This window comes from Fusarium mangiferae (genome assembly GCF_900044065.1).
Source record: "Fusarium mangiferae strain MRC7560 genome assembly, contig: FMAN_scaffold007, whole genome shotgun sequence".
NCBI lineage: Eukaryota > Fungi > Ascomycota > Sordariomycetes > Hypocreales > Nectriaceae > Fusarium > Fusarium mangiferae.
Genome location: NW_024573927.1, coordinates 956,784 through 983,471, shown reverse-complemented (window position 1 = coordinate 983,471; position 26,688 = coordinate 956,784). Strand labels below are relative to the sequence as shown.

The following is a 26,688-nucleotide window of genomic DNA, read 5'->3' as shown; positions in this document are numbered from 1 at the left end:
AACAGTCTTTTCTGTCTCCAGTGCTGTCGACTTAATCTTTCTCAGTACGCTCATGGGTATTGAGGATCATTAGGATTGTCGGCCGGAAGATGAGACAAACATAGTTGCGGAGTATGCTTTTTGAACTGTTTCTGTCGTTCTGTGCGGAAATTCTCGATCAGCACCCTTGGGTCGGCATCAAGTCTCGCCACAGGTAGCGCTTCCAAGGAGAATAGCCAGAATCCAAACGCCGGCGTCACACCCTGTCTGGATATCTTCTCAACGTCCACCTCGCTGTCTTCTTTTAAAATTTGGTCCAGAATGCGTTTTCTTTCCTCCATTTCATTCTCAGCAAGGGCGATTGCATCCTCTCTGTTGTATACTGCCTGAACTGACATTGAAAGGGTGCTATTTGGAGTTGATAAGCCTGACGACTGATCGCCCAGGTCAGGCGCCCAGCGCTCATTCTCTCTAGCAATGATCTCTGGATCACAATCTGGGTAGCTTATCATGAACTGGTAGAGAAGTGTATGGTCGTTATTAATTCCCCATTCTTCAAGATGTTCGAACCAATCGGCCACAATATTTGATAAATTCATCAATTCGTCGGGATCTACGCCATCAAGAAAGTCGCCCACGGCCCTGGGATCGTGCTCCATAGTCTGAAATACAGGGACGTGTGGTTTGACAGGCACAAAAGGGCTGCTGGCAATGCCACGGTCAGGTCTTTGGCGATTTTCGGGGTATTGGCAGGTTTCAGAATCATACACGCCTACGAAGATGAATCTTTTCAACCGCTGGATTGCCGCTTTGACTTTTTCCAAGTCACAGTCTGTTTTGAACGAGCTGGTGGAATAATGATATCTACAACAGCTCGCATAGGTCTGCAGAGCCAAGTTGACATTGCCGACGTGGAGTGGATCAAGTCTCCATATATGATGTGAGAGTTCTGGGAAATAACTCCACACGGAAACGTGTATAATGTCGAGCTCTGGGTTAAAGTAAAAGATCCCATCGTAGGTGCTGGTCGCATGGACATATGTGCAGGGGATATGAACACGGTAGAATCTTTTGGCGGCGGCACGAGATTCGCGGTTGGTAACAAAGAGCTTGCTCATGGCGATGCGCTCTCTAAGTTCGATGCGGCATTCCTCGCTATAAACTTTGAGGATTCTTTCGTGGGTTACGGATTGTATCCAGATCTTATTGCGAACCTCAGGAGGAAACTTGCTGAATTGCGGGAAGCTGGCAGTGCTTAGCATTGCCGGATTGAGAATTTGAACCTCTTCATCAGAACTGGACGAGAGTGCATCTTCTGTATCTTTTCCCATGGAAGTGGTCATCTTGCTTCTGTTACCTAGGCGGGGTTCCCACGAGTGATTGAGCTAGGTATGAGAGACATGTGGTGCTTATATAGCGACCTGAAAAACAAAAGCTGGCTATTGTGGCTTCAAATGTTCCAGCCCACAAGGTTTGTAAAGTGAGAGGTGGAGATAAACCTTAAGCCAAAAGCCTCGAAGTTACAAATACTTCGTGATTGGAACCCGTTTGAACTTAAGGTCAGAAGATCACGGTCTGACGCGGTAGGGACTGCCAATGATTGTTGGATAATTAAATTGTTCTATCTTGTATAAATAAGTGTTGAAATGCCTCACAAGCCCCCTCTTCTATAAGCTCAAACTTCTAAATAAATTTGTATGACACTCTCCCCCGTCTATTAATGGCTGGCAAAAGCACTTGTCTTAACCCACTGTTCCATCGTCTTCGCCCCAGGGTTCAGCTGTCGAACTTTGGCCAAATCAGCACCGTAACCTTCATCTCTGAACCAATTGACCATGATTCCGAGCTCGGCAACGCCATGCTTCAAAGCTTTTCCGAGCAAACCAAATGTCGTACCAGCAGGCCCGCCAGTGGCGTGCTCAAAAGCTTCGCTGAGTTGCGCGAATGTGAGCTCATCGCCAGCTAGGCTGATAGCTTGCTTGCCCCAGGCTTGTGGGTCAGTGAAAGCTTCAGCAGCGAAGAAGCCGATGTCCTCAGTTGCTGTCCACTGAAGAGGCTTGTTCTTGAGAGTGTCACGAATCATGGTGAGGAAGACCTTTGTGGCGAAGCCGGGTTCTAGATTTTCCATGAATGCTGTTGGGCGTAGGATGGTCCAGTTCATCGAGCTCTTTCCGTTGGCGGTTGAGTCGCGAAGGTAATGCTCGATCTCGTGCTTCGTCTTGAAGTGAGGGACAACAGTGGCGTCCTTCCAAGACTTCTCGTCGCCGCCACGGTCAACGCTGGAGTAGACAAAATGTTTAATGCCAGCCTTGATAGATTCGTCGATGAGACCCTTTCCTTGTCGGACTTCACCCTCGAGTGTAACACCCTTGCCCATGGACAGTTGCACTGAGTAGACGCCCCAGAGAGGCACAGTCCCGGCAGCTTGCTTAGCGGCACTGAAGAGAGCGGGGATTGAGTCGAGGTCGCCCTCAATCAGCCTGATATTGGAGGACTTGGAGGCTAGCTTCTTTGCGGAAGGTGACTCCTTGTTACGGGTGGCAGCCAGAAGAAGGAAGTCTGCGTTCTTTGCGATGAGAGCATTGATGACAGAGCTGCCTTGCTTGCCGGTGGCGCCGGTGATGAGAAGAGCACGAGACATTGTTGTGATTTTGGAGTGATGAAAGTATCAAGGTGAATTATGTTCAAATGGAGTTGATTGGTTGTCGATGATGGTGTTTGATGATTGTTGAGAGTATTGGTTGTTGTTGATGTTGAGATTAATTGAAGCAGGCCATGATGGGCTATATATGTATTCAATTCTCTACACTAGTCAAGTCCAATCGCGAAACAAGATTCAAAACCTTAACAAACTCCATCGACGATTTCTAACATGCTTGCTAAGAATGGACTATGTCGGATTTCCATGTCTCGAAGAGCGAGGTAGATGGAAAAGACAGTGGACATTTCGGAGATGCGACAGATGCCGATTAAGATAGGGCTAAACTGCTTTGGGGCTAGCAGCCTCGTGAAGCTCACTGGCCAATCACTCAACTTCGCATAATCTACGGATGACTGTGAACCTTGTATGTCTCTATCGCGAGACACTCAGATCTAAATTGTATCTATACGCAATCATAAGTACTCTCTGTTAGCAGCCCTGGCTACCCCGCTTTGGGAGGATCATCAATCCCACCAATCGAACACCGCGCGCGTGAAAGGCCCCGCCCGGTCAATGCCAAGACACCGAGGGGCCAATGATGGAAAGAATGGAATTCCGCATCCTTTCGCTGCCGCATAAGCAACCTACCCTATGAGGTTGGTGATGCTGTATGTCAGCAACTAGACAGTTTGTTGTTAATCCTTCAGATTGTAAAGCAATTGCACCATAGACAGAGTTAGATTAGTTGATTCGAATTGATATATCATTTGAATCAAGATGAGCTATATAATAAACCATTGTTCCGACTATCATGGACTATCATTCCATCATCACACATCGCACTTTACAATTGAGTACCTTCAAACACTTTGACTACTATCTTCTCATCATCGCCAGTCCGCCATAACAATATTGAATAAATTTTCCGATTAGTACTATCATCCCAATTATGCCTCATCTCGCCGCTCAAGTCCCCGCCGCCAAGGCCCCTCTCGAGGTCCGAGAAATCGACACTCCCGAGCCTGGACCCAATGAACTCCTCGTCAAGAACCAGATCATCGCCATCCAGCCAATCGACGCCAAGATCGCCAAGGTCGCCATGCTTCCCCTTCCATACCCAGCTGTCCTCGGCAGTTCCTTCGCCGGCACTGTCGAGAAGGTTGGTTCAGACGTCAAAGACTTCAAGGTCGGTGACAAGGTTGTTGGCATGAAGACCGCTGGAGCTAGTGATAGCAAGTACAGTGCTTTCCAAGAGTACTCTATCTCATCGGATGTCACCACCACAAAGGTTGATGATGACGAAACCATGGATCTTGCTGTCCGCCTTGTTGGTAACCTTCCTACCATCCCTGCCATCTTCAACTATACCCTCAAGCTGGAGCGACCTGTCCCTGGTCAGGAGCCCAAGTCTCAGGGAAAGCGCATCTTGATCTACGGCGGAACCTCCAGTATCGGAAGCATGACTGTCCAATATCTCACCCAAGCCGGATACGAAGTCATCACTACTACCTCGCCCAAGCACAAGGAGTTTGTGTCCAAGCTCGGTGCTTCAAAGATTATTGACCATTCTCAAGAATCTGAGGCCCTCACTAAGGACTTCATCGCCGCTGGCCCCTACGATATCGTTCTTGACACAATCTCAACCGGAGCTACAGTCAAGCTTCTCGCAGACGTTGTCGCGGCTCAAGGCGGCGACTCAGTCTATGCCCTCCAGCCACCCTTTGGTCCCGAGACTCTCCCCACTGGTGTCACACGCAAGTTCGAGGGCTGGTCTCTGCTACTCGGTAAGGAGGAGAATGCAGAGCTGCTGAAGTGGATCTTTGGCACATATTTCCCCAAGGCGCTTGCTACCAAGAGTCTTATTTCTGTGCCTGCTCGAAAGGTTCCTGGTGGACTTGGTGGAATCAATGATGCTTTGGGTCTTTTGTTTCCTAAGGGTGTCAGCAGTGAGAAGGTTGTGGTTGACCTTCGGGATTAATTTTGGTCTCTCTTTATGTCTCATTTAGCCGCAGAAGCTACATCTAATAATAGTCTAGACAGCGATTGATCTAATGGAGAGAAGTTTGTTTCATCGCATGATCGTCTGAATGGAAACGGCACACTTTCGGAATGTCGTCCCGTCTTCCAACTCTTTGCTATGAGCTTCTGCAGATCATTGAGCGAGAAAACCATATCTACTAATCTAGCCAAGTTCACTGTTCCGATGACGGCTTTTACCATCCGTTTCCAGAATGACGCCAACCATGCAATGTTGAGAATGCTACCCAACACACCCTAGGTTACCCCATCTTGTCGATGTGACGTGTTGGCTACTCATATTGGCCAAGGCAAATCTTGTTCCATGTCCCGAGTTTGGCATATTCGGAGCCATTTGCCGAAGTTGCTCCTTATGGCCAGGGTCCGAGCTTGGCATGCCTGATAGTACTGGGACTAGGTACTTCCGATTCGCGTTTTTATAAGTTCCTTGATCTGCATGTTTTGAGGGACAGCAGTGATTCAGGTTTCCCTGTTTTGCAAAAATGAAGTTATCTTCGCTTGCTACTTTGGCGGCCTCTTTTTCCCCAGCGGTTGCTGGCTTGGTTAGACACCCTCGCGCCACCACCTTCAATAATCCAATCATCTACTCAGATTTCCCTGATAACGATGTATTCCTCGGTCCGGATAACTACTATTATTTTTCGGCTTCCAACTTCCATTTCAGCCCTGGAGCCCCCGTTTTGAAGTCCAAAGATCTGCTCAACTGGGATCTCATCGGCCATTCAATTCCCCGCCTGAACTTTGGTGACGGCTATGATCTTCCTCCTAGCGGCTCACGCTCCTACCGTGGGGGAACTTGGGCGTCATCCCTTAGATACAGAAAGAGCAATGGACAGTGGTACTGGATCGGCTGCATCAACTTCTGGCAGACCTGGGTATATACCGCCTCATCACCCGAAGGTCCTTGGTACAACAAGGGGAATTTGGGCGATAACAATTGCTACTACGACAATGGTATACTGATCGACGACGACGACACTATGTATGTAGTATACGGCTCCGGTGAGGTCAAAGTATCTCAGCTGTCCCAGGACGGATTCAGCCAGGTCAAATCCCAGGTAGTTCTCAAGAACACTGATATTGGTGTCCAGGACTTGGAGGGCAACCGTATGTACAAGATTAACGGGCTCTACTACATCCTAAACGATAGCCCAAGTGGTAGTCAGACCTGGATTTGGAAGTCGAAATCACCCTGGGGCCCGTATGAGTCCAAGGTCCTCGCCGACAAGGTCACCCCGCCCATCTCAGGCGGTAACTCGCCTCATCAGGGTAGTCTCATCAAGACACCCAGTGGTGACTGGTACTTTATGTCATTCACTTGGGCCTATCCTGCTGGCCGTCTTCCGGTCCTTGCACCGATTACGTGGGGTAGCGATGGTTTCCCCATTCTTGTCAAGGGTGCTAATGGCGGATGGGGATCATCTTACTCAACGCTTCCTGGCACGAACGGTGTGACAAAGAACTGGACAAGGATTGACACCTTCCGCGGAACTTCACTTGCTCCGTCTTGGGAGTGGAATCACAACCCGGACGTCAACTCCTTCACTGTCAACAACGGCTTAACCCTCCGCACTGCTAGCGTCACAAAGGATATCTACCAGGCGAGGAACACGCTATCTCACCGAACTCATGGCGATCATCCAACCGGAATAGTAAAGATTGATTTCTCTCAGATGAAAGACGGCGACCGGGCCGGACTTTCAGCGTTTCGAGACCAAAGTGCATACATTGGTGTTCACCGAGATAATGGAAAGTTCACAATCGCTACGAAGCATGGGATGAATATGGATGAATGGAATGGGACAACAACAGATCTGGGACAATCAAAGGCCACTGCTGATGTGCCTTCTGGAAAGACCAAGATCTGGCTGAGACTTCAGCTTGATACCAACCCAGCCGGAACTGGCAACACGGTCTTTTCTTACAGCTGGGATGGCGTCAAGTATGAGACACTTGGCCCCAACTTCAAGCTATACAATGGCTGGGCATTTTTTATTGCTTACCGATTTGGTATCTTCAACTACGCCGAGACCGCTTTGGGAGGCTCGATCAAAGTTGAGTCCTTCACAGCTGCATAAAAGGATAGGAGCATGTTGAGTGGGGATATAGTCTTGGGGTATAACTGAGATAGTACAAACTGTGTTTTAGACTCCTTAACTCCGAACAATGACACCATACTATCGACAAGACAATCTTCATCGACGACCCTTGGACAGCCAAAGAAACCAAGACTCGAGATGGCTGGGCACCAATATGAAAGGTGACCAGATAAGCTTTAAGAACTCCAACTCCCTTTCGACAGTACAGTGACTTTAAAATGACAGCGGGGTATATAGAAAATAGGAAACATTGAAGCTGGGAATGAAAATTTAGCCACATTCATCTGAAAAAGCGAGAACAAGCCAACCTTCTTTATCCGGCTATCAGTAATTCATCACATTTTTTCTTCCTATCTTCCATCATCTATCTGCCTTGGGGCGGGTTGCTATGTGAATAGCCTGCAGTGTAGACCAATCGATCGGTGACAGGACGTGCTTGCGTATCATAGATATATCGGTTCATATTGTAGGAAGTTGGTTGATTCGCGCCGTCTCGTGTCTGTGCTCTTGATCATTTGTCAGTACTATATGGGAATATCGAGATTGTGGATGAAAACCTACGAGTTTAGAAAGCTCCCAGCCACTGCGACGGTAGAGGTGTTGGTTGCCGAAGCACCTGATGGAGTATTTCCAGAAGGGGTGGACATTTTGGAGATGTAAGTAGTATTTTTTGAGCTTTTGCGTCAGATTACAATGCCAAATGAATTAGAAAGTTCGTTGCATATTGGTGATGAATGGGCTTAAATACATGCAGAACCAGGGGAATCACCGGGAGCGACAAGACTCAGGAGTCCGAAATCAGGGCTTCTTTCAATCGGACGCACATACATAGCCGCACAAGCGTGCCAAATCTCTCAACAATGTGGTGGGGAGATTGATGCCTCATATTACTATAGGTCAACAAAGCAATTGTTTTGCTCGGAGTGTGTGCGGGTGCTGCCTCAACAGACATGAAGGAGGTCTAGATTTCCAGGACTTTGTCACAATTGTGATGAGGGGAGAAAGCAAAGCCGCGTGGCAGTAGACACAAAATCACAACTGTGACAAGCGTAGAGATAGCAGGAGACTGTGCATTGCATGGGGTCTGCAGGACTTTGTGTCCAAGTGGAAAAACCCCGCTCTGAAAGGTCAGGTTGCAGGCGTGAGATTGGTCGCCACGTCACAGTTTGAGGCCATCTTACAGGGATTAGGGTGACTTGAAATCACAAATGTGATGATTTCTGTCCAGTGACAAGTCTTTGTGTTATCACGCGACTGGTGGCTTTGTGATAGAGGGTTCCATTCGCTGGCAGTGTCATCATCGCACATTCGTTTTCAACCATTGCCTCCCAGGCTCCCACCGCCTGCATTTTCAACCCAACATCATACGGTTTGCGGCTCATCATCAATCAAAAGCAATTTCGCCCATCGCTTGGCTTTCAGTGATCGTGCCGAAGCGCCCGCTTTCTGTTCCCATCTTTCCTCCGACGTCATTACGCCGTGATCAATTAGAGAGGACCTTGTCAAACTCGTGACAGTATCAGGCAATTAGACGCCTTGCCAGGGATCTTCTATTTTCGTCCGCTGTTATTTTTCAGAACTAGCAAACAAGGCTGTGTGACTCTTGGACTTCATTTAAAAGAGCCTCAAGTACGGCGTTATTCACTGTCTCAAGTCCAAGTGCATCATCATGGTCAGAAGTCTCAGTGATGAGAGCGAACATGACGGCATCGGACGATGGTTTGACAACGATGACGAGTCAGTTCAATCGCCACAGCCAATTCCCATGGGAGAGGACCAGGACGCTAAGGAAATCCCTGTCAACGTCGGCTCACCGAAGGAGATGCTAGCCTTTCTGACCGATCTCCAACAAAAGACAGAAGAGGCTCGACTATTACAACCTGTCACAAATGTACCATCAGTGTCGTCTGTGCCTTCACTCAACCTATCGGATGAGACGATGAGCTGTAGTTGCAGCACGCGCTCCGTTCAAAACGGTACCGGTTTATCTGCTGATGACGAAAATGCAACTTCGAAACATCGCGGTCTTGCGATCGTAGAGTACTACGATGAAGATGCCCAAGATGCTGCTTCAGACTCTTCGTCAGACAGCTCTGGGAGTTTGTCTCCCGTCTCCTGCCTGTCACCAAGTAACACAAATATCACATCACCAGGCTCAGATGGGTCTGACCGGGATTCCATAGACTCATTTGACGAAATGCCTGGGAGCGCCTACGAGCCCCATCCAACCGAGACAGCTCTATGGCGCTTGCAAGGCTCTGGCTGGGACTACGAGAGTGACCCAGAGACAAACTATCCGGATCTGCACGAGCAAGCCCGTGATGCAGGCGACGATGATAACGGTGAAGCGAAGGAGTCCACGCGCCAGGAGGAGCCTACAGCCACTGAAGTTGGTTGTACAACGGCGACAGAAACCAGCGCTCTCATACAGCACAAGGACCAGCAACCTAAGCGTGCAGCTCAAGACGACGAGAACGAGCATCAACAAGTGTCACGGGCGAAAAAGCCTAAAAGGCAAGAGGACTCCCACCTCCGGCTGGCTTGCCCTTTCTACAAGCACGACCCGATTCAATATCGCCGCTGTCACTCCCACGTCCTCAAGCGCAATAGCTACGTCAAACAACATCTCTTCCGCAGTCATATGCAGCCCATACACTGCGACATATGTCTTAGCGTATGGCCGACTGCCGAAGAGCTTCGAGAGCATCGTCGTGCTCAAGTATGCGAGAGACGAGAGTACATTGCCCCCGATGGCATTACCCCCGAACAAGAACGTAAACTGCGATCGCGGCTTGGAGGCCCTAACAAATCAGAGAGTGATCAGTGGTTCGATATCTATAGTATTATTTTCCCAGATGACGAAAGACCAAAGTCAGCGTATTTGAACGGCGAATTGTCGGAGGATGCAGAGAGTCTTCGCGAGTTTATGGAAGGTCGCGGGACGAATTTGATAATGGAACAATTAATAATGTCGGGTCTTATTATGAGTGAAAATAATAGTAGCCGTGAGATGGAGGGGAAGTTTCAGAGAAGTGTACAGAACGCTCTCAGAACTATGTTTGAGGGATGGCAGAATCGGAGAGAGGGCGTTGTTGAAGATGACAGCGGTCGGCAGACCAAGAGGCTCAAACCAACGCCCAGAGAGTTTCCATACATCAAGGCTCAGACGCCGGTGAGGACTGACACTGGGAGTACGAATACCACTGAGACAATGCTGGAAGATCAAATTGAAGGGGAACAGATCGGGCCAACTATTTCATCCCCTCAACAAACAGGAGAGATTGTCCACGGACTTTGGAAGTCACCTTCCTAGCATTAACCATACGACGACATATGTCTTCCATATTTTTCATTTCGCGGTCTTAGAATACTTCTTTCTTATATGCTTCCTTCTCAAAACTTTACTATGAAATGACTATCACAGAACTCCATTTGCTCTACTTTCGTGTATGCCCCCCGTCGACCTTCAGGTCCTGAGATAGAGCCCCCATCTTCCTCAACTCTTCCACAGGCCGCTTGACAGCCGGGGCTACCAGGTTGACGTGATTCCCTGTGGTCTTTAGCTCATAGTTACCTTTTCCATAAATCTTGTCGAGGGCTTCCGAGAGCTTCAAAATATTCGGAATTTCGGTCATGGAAAACCGGTGTACGTGGTTCGTTCTGTTGATCTTGCGGGACGGTTTCATTGCGTAAAACTTGAGCGGTGGATCGATTCTGTAAATAGATGGATAGATTGCTAGTTAGCAGAAGGTTGGGATGTTTTGAGGATTAAATTTATGTTTAAGGTAGTCTTCTACGAGAATTTATACTGGGATCTTACACTTAATAAATGCTTGTACAACATTGCACACACTGGGCCTCTCCTTGAATGAAGCTTCCAGAATTCGTATCAAAGTGTCTTCGAATTCTATAAATGCGGCTATCGTAAGCTTTTGTTGTGAACTTGGAGCGTCACCTGGTTCATTTTCTTGGGTCATTGGTTCTAAGACTGCAAATATTGCACATCGACTGCAGTTAAATGGCTGCTACGCCGGTGAATCACTGAGAATTGCTTCAATAGATCTAGGTACCAGATACATGTATTGAGACGATTAGTGTCATCTTGTCAGTGCTGTAAAATAACAATCAGTGTAGGATAAAACCACATTACTCCGGCTTGCGTCCAATAGTCCAGCGAACCTCATATCCCATCACCGAAACACCGTCATCAACCTCTTGTTGTAAAATGTCGCAATGTTTTTCCACATCTTCATGAGATTGAATCCATTCAAACTCCCCTTTGGCAGCGATACCATTCAAAGCCTGTCGTGCATAGTTGACGAGCGTATCTCCAGCTCTCTTCTGAACTTCAGGCCCCTCACTGAAGCTACTGAAGTCAATGTGTGAGCATTCGACGAAACCAGCCTTCCTGAAGTGCCCCTCGAGTGGCATTGGGCTACTGTTGGAGGTCAGCGGATCCTTGATGACGACTAGAGAGAATGCTTACGTGACATCGCGTCCGACTGATAGCCCGTACCGAACATCCGTACCGATCCATTTCTGGTATGCTTCAGTGATTGGCACAGCATTAAATTTGGTGAATCCTGTCTCATCCCACAAGATGTAACCTCCTGGTCGCAGAAGTGATTGAAGGTTCTTTGCTACTGGCACCCAATCTCCGGCTTTTAGGGCGACCATCAGAAGTCGAACGTGAACCAAGTCATACTTCCCCACGAGATTCTCGGGGATCGGTTCGAAGACATTTCCGAATGATAAGTTGACATTTGATGGAAGCTTAGCGGGTGAGAAGAACTTCGAATCATCTATGTCAAACCCATCGAGACGAGCGTCTTGGTGGACTTCTGGTGCGAAGTCTTGTAGCCAGACCCCAGTACCAGTTCCAACATCGGCTACCGCGGGTGGACGCCCAAGAGAGTTGAGATATGACTTGATGTTCTCAGGGATCAAAGTCTTCGTAAGATGCAGCCAAGTGATGTGCTGATAGTCCAGGCGATGCTCCTCAACGCCCTTCTTGCCGCTGTTGAGGGTATAAATCTGGGGCCCAGTCATTTCGGTATATGTGCTTGAATCTATTCGACCAATTTGAGGACAGATTATAGAGCGAAAAGGTAACGAGGACACCCGTCCCAACTTATAGTGAGAGACATGACTAGACTTACGCTTCAGCGCTTCAAATATCTTACTATAACCGTGAAGTGGTGCCGTTAGCCGATTGATGATGTTAGACTATGGATATGATTGGTTCACCCGATCTACCAAGCATTCTGATGATAAACCAGACGTGACAGCATGAGCGAATCTTACTCAGCGCCACGACCAGACGCGGTAAAGCGCCCATGATATGGCGTATTTCTTTCATCCCGAGACAAAAGTGCTCGTAAGAGCCTTTTCTAGACTTATTATCCCGTTGCCGTTGGTTTTTGATTGACCTGATCGCCAAACTCTTGCCGGATTTGAGAGTCGGGGCTATTACTAAACCCCGGCTTACGTGCGACGAGCTTTGGGGTATCTGATGCGATAGCAATGGATCATCGTCACATCAAAACTCCAGGCTAGATAGATGACGGTGATTCTCATCTCATCCAATTCTGGACAATTGAGGCTGAGATTATGTTTCATACAGACACCAGTAGCTAGTTTTGATACTCAGTTGAGAGTGAGATTGGTAATTACCGTCAAGCTGCATGTCTCTCTAAGGGGACTGCTACGACTCATTCAAAATAATATAATTGGGGCTTTGACGTCTTTCCTCACGCGCGTAGTGATATCAAGGGTTGATCTCAGCACAAATAATGGGCTGGCCTGAGCGAGCGCCATCTTGTAAACCAGGTATCAAAAGTCTTTGTCGAGTACTGCTACCGCGGGAGCACACACAGATCTTTAGGAAGTACAGTGGAGGCTTTCAATAATCTGGACCTGCCCCAGAATATGGACTACACCTCATAGCCGTTCCGAAAAAGCCTATGCCGTTGTTAATGTGCCAAGGTGGGCTGGACACCATGACGTTAGAGTCTTGACATTGGGTGTTGAGATAAGGCGACAATCTTTAAATGCTAGCCATTTAAATTCTAAGAATGAAAATTTACAGAATATGGCGCAGCCTTACTTCCCAAGTGTGAGGCTGAGGTGACAGGTCCCGCTGCTATCCATCCAGCCTCTAAAAGAGTTGAGGATGATAAGCTGCTAAGGCAAAAGGATCGCGACTAAGCCAGCGTCACTGCAGCTCCAAGCTTTCTTTGCATTGAATAGAGAACAATCATATTCGAGACAGCTTCAGAGTCGGCGCTGTGCTAGTGATGCGTCGCTGAAAACCTGGTTCGCCAATACTTCGTCATTGCATCAAGCATTGCGCTTCATGATTCATCGCAAAACATCGTTTAGGTGAGAGGAAGACTTTCTATAAGACGATGGTTATGCACCCTCAAAGCAACAATCTCGAAGCATTTTCACACCAAGACACTCACAGCCAACACCTGCAAGCTCTACCGGCGCTCGCAACTCTTCACTCACCGACCCCGGACTCGTCAATTTTGCTCCCAAGTTCACACCGCAACAATGCCTTCCATTACCAACATGGTCACAGCGCTGGTCTATGTCGCTTCTGCTGCAAGTACCCTTCCCGTTAATGTCGCTCGCCAACAGACCACTGAATGCGCGACTGGTACGTGGTACTACTCTTGTGACACAAATGTCGGCTGTTTCGACCACGATCCTTGTACCAAACCCACTGCTGCTTCTGGTAGAACCCTCGAAAAGGCCAAGGACAAGCCTCCTGCTACAACTTCGGTCAAGACCATCGTCCCTGCCACGTTGTACGACATTTACCCTGAGAATCCCGATGAATCTAGTGGCCTAGTCAACGGCGTGCATCTCGAGACCTGGAAGGATAAGTCTCAGGTTGAGCAAGTGATCGTCTTCAAGAACATCCCCGCGGACGCACAGAACTGCAATCTGTCTTGGCGTCAAGGCCCTCGCTACTCTCGAAGATTCCTCGTCAAGAACAGCGATGCACAAGCTGATGCACGACCTCTATCTGGTTTCCCCGAGAACAGTGTAACATACAACTCCGTCAAGCCCTTTGACGGTCAGAAATCTATCGGCGGCCCCAACTTCTCTTTCTGGGACGACCGCAAGGAAGACGTGCATCTTGTTGGGGGTGTAGACTGTGCTGAGACTGTTTCCTTCATCGTTGGACTCCGAAATGCCAAGGGCGATTCCCAGGTCTACCTTGAGCAAGATGAACATGAGAACGGCTGGACTCTTACTTATCATTAACTAATCAAAGTGGCGCAGAAGTGATTCATCGTTCATAATGTACCCTTGTTGTTCAGTGTCATCGTCCTCTAGATAGATACTTTAATGGATTGGTTGTAAATTACTGTTCTGTGATTAATTTTAAGAACCTCCTTGCATGCTTTGATCATTCCTTCTCTGCGCAATTACCAACTAGCAACCGCCATGTCATGTTTGTCACGAGGAGCAAAATGGTTGGACCACCAAGTGGGTTGTGTTTCTCATTTGCCTCGATTCCTACTTCTCTCATGAATGAATACAACGTGTCGTCGGCCATGTTGTGCCACCCTTCGCAGGCAAGCAACCACTTCTCGGGTTCTCGTTAAGGCCTCGAATCTACTGATGTTCGTAATGCCGCAAAGATTACCACAAATGGAAGTTCTAGCGCCCTGGATGTCAGTTCAGTCATCAAATGGTTTTGAAGGGCCGGGAAGAACATTAGACACTGGCCAGTTTCAGCCTACGGTTTCCAGCCTTTTTGTACACTTTTCTTATTACCCCTATTTCCAACTCATGGTCATAGCCTATTTTGTCAAAGCCATCATTGTATCCAATATTGGCAAATATGAGTACTGGGATCGAGATTGTCGGCACAGTTGCCGCGCTGTACCAGCTCATCAATGCTTCAGCTGGGCTCATATCTGAGATTAAGGCTGTTTATAATGGGGAACCCACCGCTGATAACCATTTGGAAGAGCATGTCAAAAACCTGAAACAAGCTTGTGCCTTGGCAAAAGCTCGCTATCAGACAGGGGACTCATTTGAAAAGCTGTCTGATGGCGAAAGACGGGTTCGCAAGACTGCAGACAAATGTCAGGCTTCTGCCCAAGTACTGTTAGACGAGTTGCGCTACGTGAGGAAAGAGCAGAAAAGCAACGACTGCATGGCAGCCGTCGCTTATGTGGTTAAGTCAAAGGTGCACCGCAAGAAGATCGAACGGATGGATGCTAGATTTAAGAACAACCAGCAGGAGTTGCAGACAATTTTGCAATCTGAGATTCTGTATGTAGAATGGTCCTCATATTATTCATTACTGACTATTGCCTAGTTCACAAAATATGGCTATGCAGGATCTCCAGATAGAGGGATTCGAGAATCTGGAGGACGACATACAGATTCTGGTCACCCAGATGTCTCAAGGCTTTTTCGACCTGGAAAGATTTATCAAAGCTCAGCATGAGGCAACAAACAAACTCATCGAAACCCGGCTTAATGCAACAGACAATCTCATCGTTCAGGGAGGTGCCCAAGTACAACAAGTAATCAAAGACTTAACTACTGAATCTCAACGCAAAGAATTTCTCGAGAGCTTCAGATATCCTGAGATAAACAAGCGGTTAAACGACGTGTTGGATTCCAGTGAGGCTTGCTTCGATCGAGTCTTCGCATCTTATGAAAGTATTACAAGGAGCGACAATACATCAATGCTGTCAGAAGGTGATAGCGGCCATTTCAGTTCTGAAGTTAGCGAAGGTAGCCGAAGAGACAGCGACCTATCCGATATCGAGGCTGACGAGTTAAGAAGTATCGGCCGATCCTGGTCGAACTTCATTGAATGGCTGCGATCAAGCGATTCGTTATTTTGTGTCCGTGGAAAGCCTGGGTCGGGTAAAAGTACCTTGATGAAATTTGTGATCGATAACAAAAACACTCGACGACTCCTGGAGCACCAAGGTTCTGAAGTCATCATTATGACTCATTTCTTTTGGAAGATTGGAAGCGAAGTACAAAATAGCATCAAAGGCTTGTTATACTCGTTAGTTTACCAGCTGTTGCTCCGCGCTGAGAACCTACAGGAACTCGCCATGAGCCGCCATGACAGTGGTCCATATAGGAGTCATCATGATTGGTCTTCTAGAGCTCTCAAGGGCTTTCTTCAGCAGCTTCTGGAAACCGAAAGTCGTACTCTTTGCGTCTTTATAGATGGTCTAGATGAAGTCTCGAATGCCGATGGTCTCCATAGACTTACACAGGAGATTGAAGAAATCTTGAAGTTTCCTGGAATCAAGATTTGTGTTTCTAGTCGGCCGGAAGCATTGATCATAAAATGGCTTGAGAAGCTAAACTGCCCCAGCATTCTTCTCGAGGATCTCACCAGACCTGAGATGAAAAACTATGTCCACAGAGACCTAGATCCCTTCCTTTCGTCTGGGCAACTCTCCTTTGAAACGCATCCGTACTTATCTGATGAAATGGTGCGAAAGTCACAGGGAGTGTTTCTATGGCTGTCCTTGGTTTTGAAAAGTCTCATAGGCGGTATACACAATGGAGACTCTGAGCAGATACTGATAGAGCGATTGGCAGAGTTGCCTAGCGAGATGCACGATCTTTATGCTGACATTTGGGACCGCTTATGTCAAAATAGCCAGGTGTACCGAAGAGACGCAGTTCGGTTCTTTCAGTATGCTCTTGCAGAACGGCGGCAAACAGTATACTTTCGCCCTGGGGTTGCCAATGAGCTCCAAAGCTTTTTCTTCTGGCAACCTGTCTTGGGACAGATCGCATTGGCAGGGATGCCTGATGCCCATGATACCTTTCTGAAGTGTAAGGGAAGCATAGATTTCATGAAATTGCAGCAGATTTGCGATTCAACGAAAACTCAGATTGAAATCAAGTGCGGTGGCCTACTACAGATTCGGAAGTCGGAGATACCTAAAGGCTATAACACGTTCCTTACACATCATATTGATTTCATTCATCGTACGGCTCACGACTTCTTTACCGAGACAGAGGCCGGGAAATGGATCATCGAGAAGAATTCAACTTTGCAACCCTCAGAGGTCGCGGTCTGCGCCGCCAAAGGCATGCTATGTCTTCACCGCATCATGAGTTACCAACACAGTTTGGTCGCCCATGGGGACCAAATTATCGGCCAAATTGGTCACTTGGTCAAATATCGAAAGATCCTTGACCTCCCTCGAGCAATTGAAATGCTTCATGTCATGCAAGACTTTTACGTGAAAAACGTGATTTCAGACATAAATTGGAACAGAGAGACTTGGGAACCAAAGCGCCACTTCCTGACATGTTTAACTCGATCAACCGCTTTCCACGATTTCATCCTATCCGAGATTGGTAGGGCATCATCAGTCAAACTAGCTACTCGGATTCTACAGGAATTGTCTTGCCAAAAGGAAGATTGCACGCTGAAGCGTGTCAGACTTGTCGGTCCTCTCATATCACTGGGTGCTGATGCACATGCTTGCGCAATATACCTACGCCCGGTACTGGACCGAAAGAGCTATCAAGAACCGTTGGCCAGAAGAGGCACTGCATTCACGAACATTCTGAAACTGTGCATAATGGCCACCTTCAATCAGTTGAATGACGATATTGTGCTCGCCACGCTAGTATCAGAGGCGATCGTATCCATGGCAGCGACGTGCCAGAACCTAAATGATGCGACATTGCTGATTTTCCAAGTTTGGGAGACCGGCAGAATAACGTTGGAAGATCTTATATACATTTCCCAAGAAACATATTCTGGGACAAAATGTGTCGTTGTCTTCGTAGAAGCCACGCTGAGCTTTCTCCTTGCGCACATGTTTTCTAAACTGAAGCCCTTCCTAAAACAAATCACCACTCTCAAAGATCTCTCTCAGAGCCCTGACCCAAAAGTCCGATTCATATTTACGCAAGATGGACAGCTGGATGAATGGACATGCAAGCGGATCTCGTCTCAGAAACGCTGTAAGGAACTGGTGGACTTCCTGTTTGTGCAAGGTGGTTCTCAGTCGCTGGCCAGTGCATTCATGGAAAAGAGTGCAAAGGAGACTAGGGAACCCTTTCATCACGTAACATCTCTGACAAAGGATTTGGATTGGATCCCATATGATATTGAGTCGGCAATGCTGTCTCTTTCAGCCGAAAAGCTGGACTTTTGCACTTTCCAAGAAGCGGGTATCATGCCCTCACCAAGCAGGGTACAGGAATGGCAAAAGACGAGATCTTGCGTGTATCCCAATATCATCCGCGATCTGAGCGCCTTGGTAAAGGAATAAATACACTAATAAGAAACCCTGTCCCGATACCTGACTACATGCTTTCTTATTTAAACTGTTCCTCAATGTGCTCTAACATTGAAGAATCTTCACCCCGAATTCAGTGGGACCCTTTTCTCTTCTGGATATCTTCTTCTGGTTTCCTCGTACACATTGTATTCTAAGGTCCAACTACAAGCCTTCGGAAAGCTAACTGTATGTGTTCCACAGTCATAGCCAAATTGACTTGTCTTCAGGTCATTGCACTGATTATACGCAACGGTGTGCGAGAAGAGCCTTACCAGCTTCAGTCATCTACGGCCAGACCCAGTACCACAATCAGGCTGATCGCACCACAAAACGTGTTTCGTCCTGTCCGTGAAAACAGGATTACCGGCATCCCCATATCGTAGTCTCCGGAGTCATTCGAAACTCAATGGATCTAAATATCTCCATCGGTTGCTGATGTGTAAACCAAAGCAATTCTCTTGTAACAAATCTGTCTTCCTCCAACACCTCCCAGACATGTTGTGTGGGCGTTCCCAGACGTACGTTATGTTACACTCTAGGCATTCGCAACAAGGACTGACGCAGCCATCGTGTTTCACTGGAATGGACTTGTGAACATAGGCACAGCAGCAAAGAGTGCATTCCAAGCTGTCCAGCAAGCGTTCCATCACGGCTGAAGAATGTGGACAGAGATGACCACAGTCTTGGAGAATACCTTCGATCGTATTTCGGGTCCTTGAATTCCTTCCGCTTGGTCCTCTGACTTCAAAGGTTAATGAAGCTGCCGTCACGATCTTGCCCGGATAATTGTGAACATCAATTTCGATTAACTACGGCTTGACTGCAGTGAAACGAGGTCAGGATCCGCATCACTCGTGTCGAAAGAAGTATGTGATTTGTCTATGTAGCGATCGTAGATGGGGTACTGGGTCCAAAGGTTGGAGAGCCTCCTTTGAAACCTGAGCCGCCGATGAGAGCATACATCTGAATGGCCGAGCAACCCAACACATTTGTTTCTTTTCCTACCGTTTGCGGGAAAGAAGATTCCAGTATGGTCCTTCTTACAGCCGGTGCACCTCCTCGGCTCGCATAAGGATATCAGCCATTCCCGTAGTTCCTTTGTACTTAGGGCACGGCACTCATTGCATAGAGTTTGGCGGCGTATAGATGCATATATCTCGCGACTGTCTCGAACGATGGCCGTCACTGTTCTGTGCCAACGGCTCAGGGTCTGAAATTTGCCAAAGACAGGATCGTTGTCTATATATTGGCGAAATCCTCGTGACGTTTGGCGGAGAATATACAGCAAACTGTGAGGAAGAAATCTAAGGACGGCGTCGAATATTTCATTGGGTATTTGGACTTCATTCGTCTTTTTTGATAAGATTACCATCTCTCGGGGTGTGCCCTCATTGTCCAATGCCGCGCTCGACGATGAGCTGACAACAGCACGGCACCTGCATCCTGTACTGCCCTGTTCGTACCAGCAAAGATAGTACCAGCAAAGATAGTGAGCAATAGTGTGAGCCCCCTCCATAGTGCATCGGAACCATCGCGTCATTCTCGGAATCCATTCATAGCGACGCCCAGGTTTCCCGATCTGGGCATGGCACTCTGAAAAGCGCGCCATATCGTATGATCAGTAGTGTTAAAAATGCCTCGGAACAAATTCGGTTAAGCCAAAGGAAGAAGAGGTATCGAAAACGGTATTGTTAAATAGTCCAACCTCCCTATAAGAGACAGGTGTGAGGATACATCGAAGGCAAAAGTATTTTCCACTCATATCAAACTGTGATTGGTACCTTTTCTGCTAAACCCTAATGTGCAAGGTTCATATCATGCAAGTTTTACGAGATCAAGTCTAATATTACACAGCTGTGTCATATCTGCTTGTGCATAACTCTAACACAGATATCGTTGTGATCCGTGACAAGCGTGAGGTTTTGCGAGAGGCTTCAACCTCAGTAGCACAACATTCGCACTGATTTATATGAGGAGCTGCATAGAGCCTTGTAGTCAAACTAAATTACGGGCAGAGTGGCCAGGAGAACGGACGGCACACAGTGCTTACATTCGAAATCAGATGCGTTGGTGGAGAGCTTACATCACCACAGACCTTAGCTCCCTTCCAAACCATGTTGGCCAGGCTGCTCTATTTAAGACATAAGAATTTCGGGATTTGCTTATGAAGTCACGTCGCTGCATTGTAGGAGCATCTAACATATCATCAGATACTTTAAGATAGAGCTGACTGGAGATTTCAGTGATTGATCATTCATATATAGGTGTCACAAGGAACTCCGACGAGTAGACTGAGGCTATAATATTGGCTATGCTTTACCTAAATGTGACCTGTTGCCCACATAAGACCTCCCGGCCTGCATAAGAATAGCGCTACAGCTCTCTCATTTTATATTGTGTTTTACCAAGCGAATGAGAGTTTCAAGTATGACAAACAAAGACAAACTAAGTGAGTGACGTGCGGAAAGTTGTCCAAGGCCCGCATTGTAGCCTGTACAATTGGGAGGCCAGATTACCTAAAGGTATTGCTTTGAGGCCGCTCAGTGTGACGTTTCCAGATCGCGGCAACAGGTCCAGCATTCGCCCTGTATTTTAAGGTCAGCTATTATCACATTCGGGTCAATAAGGTGGTCTAACTTGGTGAGAGGAATACTTTCTCTTAATTAGCGCAAGCCAACAGTTAAAGGTGGTGTAGATCGACTTACCCACTCGTCTGGGCACTGAATCTCCTCAGAAGCGCATAGGAGCCAGCAGACATTCTCCTTCTTAGTGTGGGGCATGTCCCTGTGCATAGGTATCTGCGAAAGCTTGATAGAAAGACTATGACTACGTGTCAGAAAGAAACATTGCTATCTTATAGACCGAAATGGGCTAAGCATTGGAGTAGAAGACATGATGGGGTAGTTTGAGGTGGAGATACTAACGATATATCCTGATCAGGCACCAGAGCCTTGGACTGGCTCTGCTTGATCTGCCCCAGCAGGGACGGGATAGCGACAATGCCTTGGGCAAGGGTGAGAAGAGCGACGGCTGAGTACTTCATGATGAATCAAAGATTGATAATATTATGGATTGGGTGTTCGGCTTTGTTGGAGGCGATGTGTTTTGAATGGGCACTAGGGATGCAGCTCTCGTCTTTATAGGCGATGAGAGTCCTTCTTACTAGATCAAAACTTTCGTTTCAAAGATACGAACTAAATGTGTCTTAGGTATCATCGTTGTCTGAGGCACAGTGTATCCATCGGTCATGCTCTGTGAAACCCCCCGAGAGCCGTGTTGGTACTATATGAGAGAGACATGGCAATCATTCATTGGATTGATCTTCCGGCGTGTCACAGAGACAACTCCTGCATCTGCTTTGACCCCGCCCAAGTACACTCGGCAGGTCGCCATCGGAACATCGTTCTTGGAACTCGGATCAACACGCTCGAACCGATTACCATAGTCAAGGTCAATAGTTGCCATCGGCTATTATTATTGTTACTAAATCCAAGACTTTGATTGTCCTGTCTAAGCGAGTTCAACTTGGTCGACCTTCTTATCCTTCTTGCCATCCTGATCCATTCTACCATGTTCAATATCATCCAGCTTACCAGCATGAAGAGCTCCATGAGATGTTCCTTCAAAGATGGCTTGGATTTCCTCCAGAGTATGACCCTTTGTCTCGGGGAAAAGGAACCAGATAACGACAATGAGACAGGCAAGAATGCAGCAGAAGACAATGTAGTACTTCCAACCGATGTTCTTCATGGCGATTGGGTTGACCTGGTTTCCAACAACGAGACCGACGAATGTGCTGACGTACATGACGGAGACACCGCGGCTGCGAAGGGTGTACGGGAAGATCTCAACGGTATACGCTTGGAGAAGAGGGGCCCAGGCAATGGCGTAGAAGAAAAAGGTGATGAACACAAAGCCCACGATGGCCTTTCCGGTAGTTGGGCTTCGAGTACTGTCAAACGAAGCACTGAGGGCGGTCCAGATAATGTACGACACGAACATTCCACAAGTCGAAAGGAGGAACAGGGTGCGACGTCCGAGTCTGTCGACTAACATAGCACCAACAAAGATTGCAGCAAGCCAGTTTGAGATCTGCAAAAGACCATTGATGAGAGTCTGTTCCTTGGCAGCTGTGATACCGATCGTGTTGAGAACAAGAACAAGGTAGTAGCTACAAGCGACGTTAGACAGATACTTAAACGCGGGGTCGAGGTGGGACAACATACCTGACGAGGTTGATACCGTTCCACTGAGCGAACCACCCGACGATAACGGCAATTAGCGTTCTCTTTCTGTTCGCGGGAGTTCTGACGAGTTCGAGCCAAGAGTTCTGTGACATGGCATCGGCTTCGTGCGTCAAAGCACCCTCAATCTCCGCCATCTCGAAGTTGACAAGTGGAGCGTTTGCGTCACCGCCGGCGTGATACGTGGCGAGGATCTTGCGGGCCTCTTCGCGTCGGCCGTGGGCGACGAGCCATCGGGGAGACTCGGGGAGGAAGTAAACGGCGAGGAGCTGGATGAAGGGGAGGGCTCCCTGGAGAAGAGACGGGATTCTCCAGCTCCATGTCGAGTCGATCTTGAAGGTTCCGTATGTGCACCAGGCGGCGATGATACCTCCGAGGTACTGTCAAGTCAGTGGATGTCTTTGGGTATGAAGAGTGGGTACTTACGAAGGATGTGTTGTACAGAGCGGTAAGCTTGCCTCGATGCGTGGGATAGGCAAGCTCGGTGATGAGGATTGGACTAGGCTGAGCCAAGAAACTTGTGAAGAAACCAAGGATAGCTCTCGCCGCAATGAAAGTCTCCAAGTTCTGTGACACAGCTTGCATGATGGCGAAAGCGACACAAGTCAAGGCTCCGACCATCATGGCTGTCTTTCTACCGAATCGATCGCATACGTAGGTGACGAAGAAAAGGGCAATGACCTTTCCGGCTGGGTATACGGAGTTGAGAGCACCGAGCATGGCGCCTTCGGGCTGTCCAAAGTAGCCTCTCCATTGAGGGAGGGTCTGAAGGCCGTTCATCATCGATCCTGTGCATGTTAGTAAGGAGGGTGGCGTTGTCGCGTACTGAACATACCATCATAACCAATTGCGCCTGATGACACGAGAGGAATAAGAAGGAGAAGGTTGAGCTTCAGGAGATGCGGTACGCGATACCAAGGTCGAGCATCATCGGGGAGAACCTGGCGAAAACATTAACACCCAATGCCCATCACTCGCATCTCAGGGAGTAAACTCACTGCTGCAAGGTCATTGCCGGCAGCCGCGGCAGCACCTTTTTTCTCTGCTGGTAAGGAACCCATGACTCTTGGATATGATCGATGTCTTGTCAGAAGTCCCAACGTCAATCAGCAACTGATGATGAATGTTCAGAAACCCAAAACACCAGGGTCATTTAGGTTAATTATATCTGAGCCTACCAAAACAGAAAAGGATTATGCAGATCCAATGCTACCCCACGCGGTGGTAAACTGACACCCCATGGGGAAACTTGGAGCGTTCTTTGACGCTTGAAGAGATTGACAACTTGTTTGATGGGGTCTTGGCTTGGACGCGTTCGGTCTGGATCCGACGCTATTCCCAGCTGTTCCGAGACTTCGGACCGGGCTATCATTGGTCCATCGTCGTCTCTTCCGAAGCAGCGCTCAGCCGATTGGGCACCATCTCGCTCATGACTCGAGCCTTGACCAGTTTTCTAGTCTCCGTTGTCGCCTTGCCGAAGCTCGTCAAAGTCTGGTGGATGCTTTACTACCAGTTGGACCAGTCCCAAGCTGGAGATATTCCCCCTCGAAACCTCCACAAAATTAGCGACACAGTTCCCCGACGTTGACCCGCACGCAGTCAGAGAGAAGTGATCCGGGCTTGCTTATTACTCGCGAGTATCAGCATCCGTCCCTGCCCCAGTAGTTTCGAGGCATACAACGGCAAAATGGCAAACACGGATATTGATGCGATCATACAGTCACTGACACTGGAGGAGAAGGTACGCTACACTGTCAGCCGTCTGAAGTCAGATTAAGCTAATTCTTATCAGATTTCCCTCTTAGCTGGTAGGAACTTCTCAGAAACCGTTGGCTATCCAGAAAAGGGAGTTCCTTCGATCAAGGTGAGCTCGATCTCTTGTCTCGTCCAACTATTTACTAACAGAATCAAGACTGCCGATGGACCAAATGGAATTCGCTCAGCAGCAACAGATCTCGATATCAAGTCGGCCTGTTTCCCAGCAGCATGCAATCTCGCAGCCACATTCGACCTAGACCTTGCCGAGAAATTTGGCAAGGCTCTAGGTGCTGAAGCGAGAGGCAAGCGAGTAAATTGCATGCTCGGTCCAACAGTCTGCATGCATCGCCATCCTCTTGGTGGTCGTAATTTTGAGAGCTACAGTGAAGACCCATTTCTCACCGGTAAAATGTCTTCAAAGGTCATACAAGGACTCCAAAGTCTGGGTATTTCTGCTACGATAAAGCATTTCGTGGCCAATGAGCAAGAAACAGCACGTACGACTGTTGATGAGACCATTGATGAACGGGCATTGCGCGAGATTTACCTCAGGCCGTTCGAGATTGCTGTGAAGGAAGCGAATCCTTGGGCGATTATGACAGCTTACAATCACGTCAATGGCGTCCATTGCGATGAGCACAAGTGGCTTCTGCAGGACGTCTTGCGTGGCGAATGGGGCTGGAAAGGCCTTGTCATGAGTGATTGGGGCGGTACGAATTCCGTCGCTGCAGCGCTCAATGCTGGTTTGGACCTGGAGATGCCTGGTCTTCCCCGTCTAAGAAAGGAGGATGCTGTCAAGGGTGCGCTTGAGCGGGGAGAATTGACAGAAAGCACCATCAACGAGCGCGCCAAGTCGGTTGTGGAGTGGGCTTTGAAGCTCAAGGCTCGCGAAGCAGAGTCACACTCTGTCGCTCTTGGTCAAGACACAAATACCCCCGAACTGCGAAGCATGATCCGCGAGGCCGGCGCACGGGGTATTGTCTTACTGAAGAATCAGGGAGATCTCCTTCCCCTGACCAAGGAAAAGGTCCAAAAGAAGAAGATTGCTCTGATCGGATTTGCTAAAGACGCCATGGCTCACGGAGGAGGTAGTGCAGCTGTCAATGCGTACCGCAAGATCACTCCCTGGCAGGGCTTGCACGAGGCCCTAGGCGATGACGTCGAGTTCACATACGCTCGAGGCGCTCATCGCGAGCGCCTTCTTCCTGCGATTCATCCTGACGGTCTCTGTGGTAAAGTCGTGGGTCTTGATGGGAAGCCCGGGTTCAGTCGGCAGCTGTTTAAGGAGGGTGAATCGGAGCCTGTATCTACTGTTGGGCAGCCAACTTCTGCATACTCGCCTCTTGGATCACAAGAGTCACTCTGGAGGAGACTTGAGATTGTCGGTGACTTTACACCGGCTGAGACAGGAGAGCACTACATCGCCTGCTCTGGGTTGGGACCTACAAGGGTCTATGTTGATGGCGAGATCATCTATGAGCAGATTGCCAACTGCACTGACCCCATGGGCTCTCTGTTCCTCGCTGCTCCAGAGCCTGAGTTCCGCCACAAGTTCGAAGGAGGAAAGACCTATCGCCTTAAAATCTGCAGCGATCCGCCTACCAAGATCGGCCTTACCATTCTTGAAGGCCGCAGTGGTGTTCGTGTTGGCTTCTCACTAGAATCCGATCACGATGCAGATCTTGTCGGAGAAGCTGCAGAAGTAGCCAAGGTTGCTGATTATGCGATTGTGTTTACCGGGCATGATCCTCAATGGGAGACTGAAGGTCGAGACCAAGATGGTTTCAATCTTCCTCGAAAGGGCACGCAAGACGCCCTTGTGTCTACAGTGGCATCAGTCAACCCCAACACCGTGGTTGTCAACTCTACCGGCGTTGCTATCGCTATGCCGTGGCTAGAGCAAGTCCCCGCTGTCGTACAAGCTTGGTTCCCCGGCCAAGAATGCGGCTACTCTATCGCAGATGTCCTTACAGGAGCTGTCAATCCTGAAGGTCGACTACCAGTGAGCTTCCCCAAAAGCATTGAGGACTGTCCCGCGCAAGGAAATTTCCCTGGCGAATATGTAGATGGACAGCTCAAGGTCACTTACGCCGAAGGTGTTTTCGTCGGATATCGTCACTTTGATCGGCTCTCTCGGGAGAAGGTCAACTTTCCCTTCGGTCACGGCCTATCTTACACGACTTTCACATATGATCTGGTCAACGTTTCTCGCGAGGGTGACGACTGGTATGTCTCTGTTAAATTATCTAACACTGGAAAGCAAACTGGCGGCGCATTGGTGCAGGTTTATGCTGGTCCAGCTGAGCAGTCTCCTGATCATCCGATCAAGGCTCTCGTGGCTTTCCACAAGGTACGACTAGAGCCCGGTGAGACGAATTTAGTAAAGCTTCTGGTGAACCAGAGAGACTTGGCACATTTCGATATTGGACTGAAGAAGTGGGTAATTGATGAGGGCGAGTATCGCTTCTCATTGGGAGTCTCGTCAGCCGATATTGCTGGGGATACTGTGGTGAAGGTGCAAAAGGCTGTTTTCGATCCATAGATTTAGAGAGGTCAAATCTACTATAACTTTCTTTGTCCTGACAAATTCCATGGGTGAGATCCGAAAATCACTGCGTGTCTTCCCT

The 26,688-nt window shown here is 48.3% G+C and overlaps 13 protein-coding genes across 13 annotated transcripts; 6 read left to right on the top strand and 7 right to left on the bottom strand.

Moving 5' to 3' along the window:
* Positions 1-50: 50 nt before the first annotated feature.
* On the bottom strand, positions 51-1,322 carry FMAN_13453 (uncharacterized protein; the record flags this gene model as incomplete). Its single annotated transcript, XM_041832923.1, has 1 exon — positions 51-1,322. One exon carries the CDS (start codon positions 1,320-1,322, stop codon positions 51-53), a length of 1,272 nt encoding a protein of 423 aa, XP_041683338.1.
* Positions 1,323-1,696: 374 nt separating this feature from the next.
* Positions 1,697-2,620, bottom strand: FMAN_13452 (related to nucleoside-diphosphate-sugar epimerases; the record flags this gene model as incomplete). The annotated part of the gene is made up of 1 exon (XM_041832922.1): positions 1,697-2,620. The coding sequence occupies one exon, from the start codon at positions 2,618-2,620 to the stop codon at positions 1,697-1,699; it is 924 nt and encodes a 307-aa protein (XP_041683337.1).
* A 949-nt stretch (positions 2,621-3,569) lies between these two features.
* Positions 3,570-4,598, top strand: FMAN_13451 (uncharacterized protein; the record flags this gene model as incomplete). The annotated part of the gene is made up of 1 exon (XM_041832921.1): positions 3,570-4,598. One exon carries the CDS (start codon positions 3,570-3,572, stop codon positions 4,596-4,598), a length of 1,029 nt encoding a protein of 342 aa, XP_041683336.1.
* A 541-nt stretch (positions 4,599-5,139) lies between these two features.
* FMAN_13450 (uncharacterized protein) lies at positions 5,140-6,735 on the top strand (the record flags this gene model as incomplete). The annotated part of the gene is made up of 1 exon (XM_041832920.1): positions 5,140-6,735. The coding sequence occupies one exon, from the start codon at positions 5,140-5,142 to the stop codon at positions 6,733-6,735; it is 1,596 nt and encodes a 531-aa protein (XP_041683335.1).
* Positions 6,736-7,120: 385 nt separating this feature from the next.
* FMAN_13449 (uncharacterized protein) lies at positions 7,121-7,403 on the bottom strand (the record flags this gene model as incomplete). Its single annotated transcript, XM_041832918.1, has 2 exons — positions 7,121-7,262; positions 7,318-7,403. The coding sequence occupies 2 exons, from the start codon at positions 7,401-7,403 to the stop codon at positions 7,121-7,123; spliced, it is 228 nt and encodes a 75-aa protein (XP_041683334.1).
* Positions 7,404-8,425: 1,022 nt separating this feature from the next.
* On the top strand, positions 8,426-10,069 carry FMAN_13448 (uncharacterized protein; the record flags this gene model as incomplete). Its single annotated transcript, XM_041832917.1, has 1 exon — positions 8,426-10,069. The coding sequence occupies one exon, from the start codon at positions 8,426-8,428 to the stop codon at positions 10,067-10,069; it is 1,644 nt and encodes a 547-aa protein (XP_041683333.1).
* An 833-nt stretch (positions 10,070-10,902) lies between these two features.
* On the bottom strand, positions 10,903-11,805 carry FMAN_13447 (uncharacterized protein; the record flags this gene model as incomplete). Its single annotated transcript, XM_041832916.1, has 2 exons — positions 10,903-11,194; positions 11,243-11,805. The coding sequence occupies 2 exons, from the start codon at positions 11,803-11,805 to the stop codon at positions 10,903-10,905; spliced, it is 855 nt and encodes a 284-aa protein (XP_041683332.1).
* A 1,506-nt stretch (positions 11,806-13,311) lies between these two features.
* Positions 13,312-14,031, top strand: FMAN_13446 (uncharacterized protein; the record flags this gene model as incomplete). The annotated part of the gene is made up of 1 exon (XM_041832915.1): positions 13,312-14,031. The coding sequence occupies one exon, from the start codon at positions 13,312-13,314 to the stop codon at positions 14,029-14,031; it is 720 nt and encodes a 239-aa protein (XP_041683331.1).
* Positions 14,032-14,614: 583 nt separating this feature from the next.
* FMAN_13445 (uncharacterized protein) lies at positions 14,615-18,050 on the top strand (the record flags this gene model as incomplete). Its single annotated transcript, XM_041832914.1, has 2 exons — positions 14,615-15,051; positions 15,098-18,050. 2 exons carry the CDS (start codon positions 14,615-14,617, stop codon positions 18,048-18,050), a joined length of 3,390 nt encoding a protein of 1,129 aa, XP_041683330.1.
* Positions 18,051-18,864: 814 nt separating this feature from the next.
* FMAN_13444 (uncharacterized protein) lies at positions 18,865-19,668 on the bottom strand (the record flags this gene model as incomplete). Its single annotated transcript, XM_041832913.1, has 1 exon — positions 18,865-19,668. The coding sequence occupies one exon, from the start codon at positions 19,666-19,668 to the stop codon at positions 18,865-18,867; it is 804 nt and encodes a 267-aa protein (XP_041683329.1).
* A 931-nt stretch (positions 19,669-20,599) lies between these two features.
* On the bottom strand, positions 20,600-21,102 carry FMAN_13443 (uncharacterized protein; the record flags this gene model as incomplete). The annotated part of the gene is made up of 3 exons (XM_041832912.1): positions 20,600-20,644; positions 20,765-20,879; positions 20,984-21,102. 3 exons carry the CDS (start codon positions 21,100-21,102, stop codon positions 20,600-20,602), a joined length of 279 nt encoding a protein of 92 aa, XP_041683328.1.
* Positions 21,103-21,569: 467 nt separating this feature from the next.
* Positions 21,570-23,364, bottom strand: FMAN_13442 (uncharacterized protein; the record flags this gene model as incomplete). Its single annotated transcript, XM_041832911.1, has 5 exons — positions 21,570-22,230; positions 22,286-22,683; positions 22,730-23,091; positions 23,139-23,244; positions 23,302-23,364. The coding sequence occupies 5 exons, from the start codon at positions 23,362-23,364 to the stop codon at positions 21,570-21,572; spliced, it is 1,590 nt and encodes a 529-aa protein (XP_041683327.1).
* A 626-nt stretch (positions 23,365-23,990) lies between these two features.
* On the top strand, positions 23,991-26,603 carry FMAN_13441 (uncharacterized protein; the record flags this gene model as incomplete). Its single annotated transcript, XM_041832910.1, has 3 exons — positions 23,991-24,044; positions 24,096-24,167; positions 24,216-26,603. The coding sequence occupies 3 exons, from the start codon at positions 23,991-23,993 to the stop codon at positions 26,601-26,603; spliced, it is 2,514 nt and encodes an 837-aa protein (XP_041683326.1).
* Positions 26,604-26,688: the final 85 nt, after the last annotated feature.